Source organism: Sardina pilchardus, chromosome 17, assembly GCF_963854185.1.
Source record: "Sardina pilchardus chromosome 17, fSarPil1.1, whole genome shotgun sequence".
Lineage (NCBI taxonomy): Eukaryota > Metazoa > Chordata > Actinopteri > Clupeiformes > Clupeidae > Sardina > Sardina pilchardus.
The window spans coordinates 4,705,316-4,717,678 of record NC_085010.1 but is presented as its reverse complement, the minus strand read 5'-3'; the positions used below and the strand labels follow the sequence as shown (position 1 = coordinate 4,717,678).

Sequence of the window (12,363 nt, the reverse complement as noted above, 5' to 3'; positions counted from 1 at the left end):
TGACTGACCAACAATGTTTTTCAACTCCAAGACTTAAAAGGGCCTGTCCCAAGGAGAATAAGTATTAGCTTACCTTGAAACTTAAACACATGTGGGGAAACTAAACAGTCCAACCAGTAGACTAGAGTATGATAAGCTTAGCCTGCTATGTTTACAATATTTTGAGGCTTCAACCAGACAGCTGAATTTAAGAAGTGGAGTTGTAATATGAATAGAAGGCTATAATCTGCATAAAGTTTGCTGTTATGAATATCAGAAATGTCAGTATAGGCCTATATTATGTAAATAATTACATAATGTGTGTGTTTCAAATAAAGACAAGCTCCACATGTTGGTAAAAAAAATCATTTACATTATATGAAAGGAGAGCGGAAAAAGCCCCCCCCCCCCCCCCCCCGTCAGACATGGGGTGACCACCACACATTGCCTTCTAATCTGTGGGAAACACTGGTCAGTATCTGCGAAATCTAAGACAGTTAAATATGTCGCAGGGTAGGCTATATGGAAAACATCCTCCCTCGTTTTAAAACACAATTCCTTCAAACTGTATGCAATGAACAGCTGGGGAAGTGTGTCGTTAACCCAACGAGCAAACAAACGGGAACAACATCACCCAAACATGCTGTTTTAACTTGGTGAAAGTGAAACTGAAGTTTTCCCACATATCCACGTTGGTCTAAGTGTTCAGAAATAGTTGTGTGAATCCGTGATAAAACCTCCGTTTCAATAGCTAAGATAAACGAAAGGCCAAACTGCATGAACAAATTATGCATTCATAGTCATAGCGTTTCTGTTGCAATCAAAATCAACCTAAGCCAACACGGTCTCACACCCAACTCGTTGAACGAGGACGCATGCAGCCGTGAACCTCACTGCTGTTCATCTGTCAATCATCACGTAAAGCCCGCCCTGACAATGTGATTGGTCCGAACAGCTCTGTATCTCAAATAGTAGCAGCTGAACGGAGCAGTGCCAGACCGAAGTTCCCTGCAGAAAAATAATGTAGGCGGGGCTAAACTTCGGTCTGGCATCCAGGCTAATTTTCAGCTCCCACGGCAGGCAGTCTGCGCGTTTCCCTCATTGCGGCCTGTCTGTATATATCCTCCCCATGTTTATACGCGCCCGTTACGACTGAAATGGGCGCAAAACGTTAGTACAGTAGATCTGGCCCTCAGAGGCTAAATCCTCTAGTCATTTTTCAACATTGAGAAGACAAGAGAATACACTAATAAAGAGAAAGTGTGTTGACATTTGAAAGTAAGAGAATGTCTATGGAAACCAGGTATTTTGTTGAAAATGCCTATATTTACAGTTAATATGATGATTAAACGGTTCTAATCATCTATAAATGTTACAACCATGCTTGGACAAAGACCCATGGCTATCTTGCCCCCACGTACAGTATGGACGATGGTATGAAAAAATCCATAAAAACCACTGTTGGAGAGCTACTAACAATCTTGGGGTCACCAAGTCCCCCCAAAAATCTTCAAAAGTGACCTCACTGCTACTGTAACAGATTATTTAGATGGCATGTCAGGTTAAAGCCAGTCCAGTCATTTAATTGACAATGTAAATAGTTACTGAATGGTACCATGTCATTGTCTGGGAGTGTGGTTTATTAGCCATTTTCACGTGATGTCAGCAGCTGGGTCTCAGTTCGTCCGGTAGCAGTAATGTGTAGTCATAACGTCATTTAACTTTACTCTCAAATCAAGGCAGCTACGAAAGCAATGATTGCAAACGATAACTGAACATAACGTTAGTCGTCACGTTAGGAGACCCCTGCTATACATAGCAGCAACTTCAGCTAGCTAACATGTTAGCACTGAAGATCAAGTTGGTTTGATATTGGATATTCGGATACTCAATGAAAGACTGTTCCTTATTTTGAATCTCTGTCGAATATCTAATATCAAACGAACTTGATCTTCGGTGAAGCTAGCTGAAGTTGCTGCTATATATTAGGAATTAGGCTACTGACTTTACTCTCAAATCAAGGCAGCTACGTGACTGCAATGATCGCCAACGATAACAAGGAAAATGAAGATAATAAATACACGTGAAATACTGTATTAATCTTACCTCAAGAACTGTAACCGTATCACCATAGCTTTTGCTTACGCCGGATGTACTGATACCCAGCAAAGCTTCAAAGCGGAAAGTGTCTGACGTTAGCGTGAAAAGGGCGAATTGTCGGATGAAACTAGAAATGTGCATCTCCGTGGAGGAGCTGCAAGAGTGGGCTTGTTCACCAGGGGGCAGTGATGTAAACGCCTGAACAGTCCCGCATTCATTTCAATGGGGAAATGCCTCTGGTGGATCATGGCGGAACTACAAGGGTCTAAAAACTGGAATTCCGGAAAAACGGCAACCAGCACCCATCCGACATTAACAAGCAACCTACACCGGATCGGGCCTGATTTTTTAGTGTTTGAACCACGTCGATAGCTCAAACACTCTAGGAGAAGAGGCGTCTTAAAAAAGTGGGCAAAGAAGAACAATAGATGGGCTTGCCTTGCAGCAAGCCCACTAATGAAAATTGCGCTCTTGGGCTAAAAACACTTTAGGTGTGTTTGGTGTACATAGATTAATGACTATACTGAAAAGAATCCCATGCCTAATGAGAATTATGGTGGAGGGAGGGGCTGTGGTACTGTGGGGCTGTTTTGATTCCCAAAGAAAGGCCTTGGGAACCTAATTAAGATGCATCGCATCATGAACACCAAGAAAAACCAGAACACTTTCAAAGGAAACCAAACAATCTCTGTCAAGGCCCTAAATGTTGGTCAAGCATATGCCTTGTGGACACGCATGTTACTTCAAAAGAACACACAGACATTATTATTATTTATTCGTTTTTTTTTCACAAATCAATCCGTGGATCATGTGTGTGCCGAGCCGAAGATACTGATCTGAACGAATCACGGATCAATGATGATCCTTTGCACCACTAACCGCCATCATTAGACCTTACTGCTCTGTAACTGACCCTTGGCCAGGCAGGAGTTTTTCTTCGCCTCTGTTACTCAAGGGGCTCTCAAGGGAATGTTTAACACTGTAAAGCGCCATGAGATGTGTAATGTTTTGGCGCTCTAAAAATGAAAAATGATGTTAAACTGAAATTTGAAGTGATTACTGTAGTAGTATGCAGGAGTCTGAGAGATGAAATAGAGTCCACGTACCACAGTTTCAGAATAACTGGGTGATGGTTACTGATTGCTGATTCCAATACAGCGATGGTTGAAATAGTTTTCAAAACATAAGGAAAACAATAAAGTCACAGCCGGCGATAGCGGGCCAGAGCACCTGCGGACCGTGGCCCATGACATTTTTGAAACTCAACAAAGTACTGACATGGTGCGTTTGTCAAATGTACATATCAGATGTGTGTGCTATTTGCTTTTGGAAGTTTTAGACATTGGAAACACTTAATCACTTCCTGTTAGTTGTGATGTTTTATATTGTGACGATGATACTCACTAGGTGACACTTCACTTTTTGTGTCAGTCTGTGTGTGTGTGTGTGTGTGTGTGTGTGTGTGTGTGTGTTTGTTTGTGTGTGCATGCGTGCATGGCAATGCATGTGTGTTTTTGCAGACCTTTCCTATGTTTGCAATGTACAGGCAGGTCAGTGTTTATGGAGTGAGGATTGTCTCAAAATTATTTAAATATATATAAAAGGATATATCGAGGGCTGAGAAGCAAAGGGGTGTAAGTGACATTTTGGTCAAAATTGAGTTATATACAGTATACCACCTGAAAGCTCTTGATGAGCTCTTTCTAACTGTCAAAATGATAGAAGTAAAATATTTATAAATATAACGTTATTGAACAAAAACCAAAGGTCTTTAACTGTGAACATATAGAAGTTGGTGAAATGTCACTTACGCCCCTTTGCTTCTCAGCCCTCGATATATTACATATACATACCGTACATTTATAAATATCCAAATACAAAATACAAATATAAAAACGTGACATACAAATAAATAAACAAATTTATATAAATAAAAGTGCCTTTGTTAATTTGTTTTCGAGATTTGAAAACAAATATGCTTGATTTTGAATGTGGAGTCTGCATTTGTGAATCTCCTTTTTGCTTTTATGTCGATTACGTAAGTTTGAGACATTCCTACAGCACACACCACGATCCACAAATAAATACCACTAGATTTGAATGCCAAGACACCCTCCACTGAACAACCAGCAGATGGCAGTGTTGTGCAGCTTTCACCTATATCTAAACGTTAACATCAACGTTACCGCTGCAAATAATTCAGTGACAACGTATTCATTGAGCCTTTTATACAACAAAATAAGCTATACTCACTACCTTGAGAGAATTCTTTAATAAGAAAACTCACATCAAATAAGGACACCAAAACCATCGAAACTGCAATAACTATTGCGAGCGTTAGCATGCCAGCCGCCCGCTAAACTAACGTTCTAAAATGGGTAGTTCCGGTCCTTGATTATGATTGGCTGAATCATGTTCGATGTAGTTGTTTATTCCAGCATAACCACACACCTTGACCGCATTTCGTTCTATATTAATGCGTTACCACAACTAGCACAAAAGTTAGAGTGGCCGAGGCCTTGGGCTCTTTGGGACAAAGTTAATCATCAATGACTTCATACATAGAATAAATTATATTGAAATGAATATGAATGTTTGCTTACTCTTTATGGTGTGGCATCACCTCCTCCTGAAAGAACCGGCGCACACTCTGACGTAAGAGGTCATGATCTTCAGAGAAGATCTGCCTTGTTCCAATATCCATCATGGTCTTTGAACTTGAGGTTTCAAGTCGATAGTTGTCCACATTTTTCCCTTGCTGAGCATGTGTTCCAACATGTTGCAATCTGGGATTGAAAAACAGATTTTTAAAAAAACTGGAATATGTTTCAACAAGAGACGCTTACCATATTTTCTGGACTAAATATAACTCCGGAGTATAAGTCGCATCGGTCAAAAAATGTGGGAAAAGGGAAGTGGGAAAAGGCCATTCATTTAGAAAAAAAAGAAGAAAAAAAAGTTGCATTAATTTAGAAATGTATTTCACAAAATCCAAGACCAAGGAGAGACTATGTAACTGAACACAGAGGCCAAAAAGATTGAGAATTCTACCAGAATTATTAAAGGAATACGCCACCCAAAAATGAAATTAAGCCAGTCTCGGTCACCCACTTTTTTGGGGGGACGTGCTAACTGACTCCCTTCATTTACAGCAACTGTGCTAAGCTAAAGCTCAAAACGCTGCTCCCAAAGCAGGACAATGCCCAGACGGAATTTAATCTGGTTTTTTTCACTGTTCTAACTCTGGGGGTGACCGAGACTGGCTTAATTTCATTTTTTTGGGTGGCGTATTCCTTTAATAAACACGAGGGAGTGAATGACAGCATGCTGAGGAGAGTCAGGCGATAATGAAGACGAGGAGGGCCCCCACTGTAATTGTAAATCAAACTTAGAAATTCACTAAATGAAAATGCAGACGTGGTACATGAAAATGTAGCTAAAAAGGAGGAGAATACAATGCAATCAAGCATTTTGGGTGATGTGAAGGCACATGCCATCAGCAGAGCAAATGCTCGAGAAGCTACCCCAGAGAGGGCGCGAGAAAAAAAAAAGGCGCTTTTAAAAAACATGCAAACTTTCAACTACGCTATATTAGAGATCGTTCACATGCCTTTCTTAACCAGTATGGACATTTAATCTGGAATGGCAAGTTATTCAACTAGCACACAAAATAGGGTGACCAGACCACTATCAACGTGTAGAGTGTAACTGTAAAGTGTACTTGTGTGTACTAGTGTAGCTCCATCATGAACTAAACTCATGTAGAAAACCTTGGCTAAAGCGTTTGGCATATGATTGTGATACTGTGTGTGTGTGTTTGAGAGAGAGAGAGTGTGTGTGTGTGTGTGTGTGTGTGTGTGTGTGTCTGTCTGTATGTGTGTGTGTTTTGCGGCAAGGTCATATTTTCACATAAATTAGGTTTCTGGCAAACAGCTGTTAACTTTTGGCAATGTTGTAGCATATTTGCAGCAATATCATATGCAAACCCCCCCCCCCCCCCCCCCCCACACACACACACATAAAAAAAAAAATGAAGGGACAAACAGAGAAAGCACTTTCTTCTGTCTGACTCAAGTGAGTCAATTAGGCCTAACTGCAATTCACTGCTTGACACTAAAATACTACCTTCATAACTTGCATGCAGCCATGTTGCTGGGAGAAAGTTTGTCGCCTCCACAACCTAGCCTACAATCGCTGTTGTGGTGAGAAGGCGAGTATGTGACCATGCGCGGAGGGCATCATCCAGAAGATTTGCGGCATGATGCAGTGTTTCGCATACATTGATTAATCTGTGGCGGGCCGCCACAAAATCCAACCAGGCCGCCACACAATAATGGATGTCAAGTTTAGCATGCTTTACATAAAACATCATCCTGCATGATTCACACAATAAGCCTTTTAACTGTGTTAAAATGGCAAGGGTTCCCTAACAAACGACTTAAAATGACATGCAGGCACTCAATTACACCTATACCCTACCTACACTAACATGAATTAAAGGAATAGTTCGGTATTTTACACTTTAAGCCCGTTTTCTGTATTGCCTAGAATACAAACGAGTGGTTGACACCGGAATCTCGAAGATTGATCCTGTTGCTGCAATTTGGTTGCTTCAGAATGTTCTCTGTATGGCTTCACCATTGCTCCCTAATGGGCCAGGATGATTCTGTCCTTAAAACACCCCTAAACTTTAGTTTTAAAAAATGTGCAACTTACTGATTTTCTTAATCCTGGAACTACTTTTTCAGATACCTCACAACCGTCTGTTCTAATATAACACAACAGAAGTTGAATTTCGCTATAGAAGATCATTGAAGACCAGTAACCACTCGGTGATTCAATCAATGAATTAATCAATCCCTAATTCCAAGGATATTCATTTTTGAAAATCGGGCAAACTGGTCAAAGGTAACGTGCCTGAACGCACAGCCAACTTTGACCAGTTGAGGGAACTAGAGCGCTCAAGGTGCCATTATGAAGCTTGGTGAAATTATGGCACTGTCCCCAGTCAGTCTGCCAAATTTACAACTTTTTATTATGCAGTTCCATGGGCTGCCATAGACTTCAATGGAAAGATGTGTAATTCATAGTAAGAAAACGTAGAGGAGTTTCAAAGCTTCGCTGCTTGACCTCCAATTGCATTCAAGACTATGACTTCTAGAACACATTGTGCATTAGGGCCTACTATACTGTAGGGCATTTCGATGAGTAGGATAATTTAGCTCCACACAAACGGCATGTTTGTTTGCTTGTTTCATTTTAAGGCCATTTCAGCAACTAAGGCTATGTCATGGCCAGAACATTGTATGTTAGAGAAGTTTGTGGGTTGAAAAACCTATGCTAGTAAGAAATTCTACAACTTTCTCTTTTGGTTTTGGTTGGGTTAAGGGCATGTCACTGGAGAGTGCTATTAATGTGTTGATTCAATTCCGCATCTCTTGGCTTTAATCTCTGACCTACAATCAAAAATAACCTCCATGCTGTACTGTCCACAGTACCCTCTCCTGTTTATAGACTCTGTGGTCCGAGCCAGACACCTGTCCCATTAAACTGAGTGTTAGCAATGCAGGCACCCTGGCACCAGGCATAAATGTTCTTTGTGACTATGATACCATACCTCAGACGACCTTACTGTGTCCCAAAGGGCGGCCGCTACTCTTTCATACACATTTTACTCTCTGAACATATTCATGCTAATATTTCACTCATACGTTTCCGTTCTTACACACACCAAACATTTCACTTGCCTTTCATTCACTCTTCCAACGTAAATCTGTTTATTTAAAAATGTGCTGGCAACCATAACATGCTTGCTGACTTCGTTATGATGGTGGTTCAGGGACAATGTCTGTTGTAAAGGCTTCTTTGGTTCTTTGGAGTGTTGACTGTTAAAAGAAATTCACTTCATACCACTAAGGAAAGCATGCACCCGTCGTGGGACAGCTATAGTATAAGCTTTGGGTATGTTAGTGAGTGACTTGAGAATTAACTGTTTTAAGCATTTGTAAGTGATTGTTTTGATATGTATAGTAAGTGTTAAGTAATTCTGTTTTGAAGGCCTGATGTTTAAAATGGTTTGTCTGTTACCGTATGAATTTATAAAATGCCATGTTTATTCTTTTAATGACAAAACACCCCTCTGCTTATGGTTGGTATGAGCTGATCCAATTTGGGGTATGTTCAGTCAACCTTTAAAGGAAAGGAGGTTTAATTTGTAAGGGAACTTTTGAATGGGAATGATACCAATCCCCATGCTCCTGGTGTGATGTGCCCTCAGCTGTGTGAGGTATTTGTTACGACATTTTTTTGTTTGCGACTTATGTCTGTATTTTGTAGTGGCTACCCATAGCCCCTAGTCTGGTTTTCACCATACTAAGCTCAATCTTTTAAGATTGAACATTAGTCTGGGGAAGATGCACTTTGATTCTACTGCAAAAGAGGCGTGAATGTAATCAATGTGCATCGTTCAAATGACTCCGTATGCAATTTAGCCTACCAAAGCCGGTCGGTAGAATCGTAAACACGTCCTTCTGCTGTATGAACTGTTCCAGAGCAAGTTTTTGTTCTGTTTTCAAAGAAAACTTGCCTTTAACATCTTCCAAAACAGGAGCAACAACGGCTGCTGCTTTCGTTTCGTTGCTGCTTAAGTTTTGTTATCGTCACGTCACCGGCCAATAGCGTGCAAGGAATAGAGTATGGATAGATTCTGGCAATGAAACAGCGAAAGTAGATCTGGTGGTATCCAGCCTGAGCTGCCGGGCGAAATTCAAATTCCACGGAAGTTCAGGCAGGGTTCACCCAGCCTACATAGCCCCATTTGTTTTGTAAATATTTGTATTTATTTATTTTTTTGGTAAAAATTCATTCAGCCAGTGGCAAGAAAGCCGATGCAAGTCAGCACTTGCAGCGAGACTGGGATGACATGATTTGGGCAGGTACCTCTCGGCAAATCCCTCTTACTGTATAGAGCCTACCATTTGCAAGCTAACAAGCAACATGTTTGAACCTTGATGTATTATTGATAAATTACACAACATGCATGAAAGCCATGAGTGGATAACTAACAAAACATACAATGTGTATAGCCTATCAACATGTCTTTCTTGCCTCAAATAAGATGGATTTTTTGACGGGCGCACCAAACAACAATCAACCACCTTTTAGATTTTAAACAGGATTAGGTTAAAGGGATAGTTCGGGTTTTAAGACACGAAGTTATATGGGTTCCCTGTCAGCAACGTTGTGCATCAGCACTGACTTACCCCCCGACAGCGTCCTGTGAGCCGAGATCCAGCCGGTTTTTGATCGTTTTTGATGCTGAAGAAAGTAGTCCAACAAGTTGCTGGGGTCACGAAAGTAAAGTGTTTTTCTTCTCAAAACCATATGCGTTCAAAAGAGTGATATATTTGCACCACAAAAACGTTGTCCAGGAAAAATTCAAACCTCGTTATCACTTGGCACTATTTTTCTCGATTCCTATTACTGCGCGCTACTGACAGCTGGACAACGTTTTTGTGGTGCAAATATATCACTCTTTTGAACGCATATGGTACGCATATGGCATACCTACATATAGTTGTTACATTGTAATAATACTGAGTGCATTTTAGGAAAGCATCCCTAAGGGATTTCCAGCGCTGCCTGCAGACACTTTCTGTAAGCAATTGAATGACATTTTCCTTTTTGGTTTCTATTTACAGATACATTGGAGGTGGTGAATCTATGGCAAGTCTCGCTGTGTACTACCGCCTTGGGGAGACTACAGTAAGAAGGGCTGTAAAGGAGACCTGTGAGGCCATCAACACCCGGTTTCTCCCCACTCATTTGCCGCCACCAAGTAATGCGATTTGGCTGCTCACACTGTACGTCCATATCCAACTCGTCGGACTCTTTTATCTGGAACTTTATCAGCTGTGCTGCCATGCGGCTCCGTGTTGTCTAATTGCTTTCAGTGTTGCCAGGTCACATGAGGAGAAATAAGCAGCAGGTCTCTGAAAATAAGCCATAATAAAGACACAACCCCAAAAGGGAATAGCATCCCCTCCCCGAACCCCTTTTACATTTCTGGGGTGGTCATTGAGGAGCCTACAGTGAGAGTCCACGCAGCTGCATAGAGCTCAACAGTCCCGCCCCTCCTCCGAGAGAGGTGCTTGCCTGGAAGTACATTTCTCATTCATTTCTCCCATTGACTTCTGGAAAAATCTGGATATAAAGAGTTTTAGACCATGCCATAGGCTAACCAGCTACGATGTGACTCATAAGCATATAAATGTCGAGTGAAAAAATGAACAGAAAATGTAAAAAAAGCGAAAGGTACAAGACTGTGTACATATCTTAAATTCCGAGTTGGAGAACTCAAATCCCGTGATGCTTTGCAAACGTACACACATTTCCAACATTTGCAGCCTAACGATAGTTTAACAAGGTTCCATATTAATCTGAGAAAAGAAGATGATTACTTCCTACCGTTTCCATTAGGGTTGGGCATCGATAACCGGTTCCGTCTTGGAACCGGGTTTAACTTATCAATTCCATCGACATCGTACGTCTTTTTTGTTATCGATTCCCTTAACGATTCCCTCAGCCTGCATGACGTCGGACCTTTTCCGGTTTTCCTGAAATTTTGTGTTACTACACGCCCTCTGCGACGACTCATACTACAAGTCAAATCGTGTAAGGGTAGTAATACCAGCAATATGTTAAAACATTTGTCCGTGAAGCATGGGATTAAGCTCCAAGAGTGTCATGTGTTTGACAGACTACGGAGAGGTGCTAACGTTGCCCGGTCCAGGGCTCCAGAGTGCATATGCGCCCAAAATGTTTAAGAGTGTGCCTGAAAATAATTCTAGGTGCACCTGACGCTGCTCGGGTGAAAGCATACGTTTCCTTCACAAGTTTTAATTGTAGACTATGCGTGCAACTTTGTCAAACTGTATATAAGTAACCCCCTTGGCCCGCTCTCTCTCTCTCCCTCTCCCTCTCTCGTGCGCGACACCCGCCCCTCGACATGCACATTCACAATCGTGAAAGCAATGACGCATAGAAGACAACTAGCGACATTATAATTAATTTCGGTTAGCATCATAGCGTAGGCTACTGCACAAATTTGATTCAAACTCTTGCATTCAAGTTGACTGATCATCTCAATGTTTTCCAACTCTAAGACTCACAAGGGCCTGTCCCAAGGAGACAAAGTATTAGCCTACCTTGCAACTTAAACACACGTGGGGAAACTGAACAGTCCAACCAGTAGACTATAATAAGCTAGCCAACTATGCTACTTTGTTTACAATTTGAGGCTTCAAGCCGACAGCTGAATTAAAGAGGCAGAGTTGTAATATGAATAGTCATGAATGTCATGAATATCAGAAATGTCAGTAGTAGGCTATAGATTAGAATATATAAAGAATTATATTATATTATATACACTGTAGGCTATATATACATCTTTATACTTCTTTATAAAGAATATGTATATTCCTTATTGTGTTTTAAATAAAGACAAGCTTTTTCTACGCCTTATTGTTAAAAAATCATTCACATTATATGAAAGGAGAGCGATAAAAGGTGACCTTTTGGCGTTAAAGGCGATGCAATGAAAAATGTGGGTGCACCTACATTTTTTGGGAATCGATAAGAGAATTGATAAGGAATTGGATTGATAGGCAGAATCGATAATGCCATCGATATTGATAAAAACTTATCAATACCCATCCCTAGTTTCCATTGAGTAAATTCAACCTTCAAGATGAGAAAACCGTTCTTTTTCGGAAGACCACACATCGGCAGCCATTTTAAGTTTTGAAGTTCCAGTGAGACGATAGCCGGACGATAGGGACGGGAAAAGTTGTGTACAGTTTGTTTGGGATTGCCATGGCAACGGCGATCTCTACCAATCAAAGGCTCTGCTTTCACCAGTCTTACACGGTAGGGTGTTGGGTAGTGTAGTACTCTCTCGTTAAATCGTGAATAAAACATTGTTTTCTCAAAACAAGGTTGATGCCCCGTTAACATTTGACATCTATATGAGCAGGTATAATCACTTAGTCACATCGTAGCTGGTTTTAAGTCTACCATGGACGTTTTATGGCTTATTCTCCAGTTGTCAATGGAGAAATTGTATTGGATTTTTACTTCCGGACAAGGCTGTGGGCGGGACTGTGGAGCTCTATAGCCTAGGTTCGAAATGCCCCCTGTGTAGGCTACGTGTAGGCGCTGCGTGCAACCAGCAACTTCACACAAAATCAAGCCCAAGTCTCTTAAAATAAGCAGACTATGGCAACA

General features: G+C 41.1%; 1 protein-coding gene across 1 annotated transcript in view; it reads right to left on the bottom strand.

The window, feature by feature from the left end:
- acadl (acyl-CoA dehydrogenase long chain) overlaps positions 1–12,363 on the bottom strand; it is a 44,535-nt gene that overhangs the window by 10,346 nt on the left and 21,826 nt on the right. Inside the window, exon 2 of the mRNA XM_062517657.1 lies at positions 4,683–4,865. Coding sequence (XP_062373641.1) covers positions 4,683–4,865 — 183 coding nt within the window. The remainder of the gene's footprint in view (positions 1–4,682; positions 4,866–12,363) is intronic.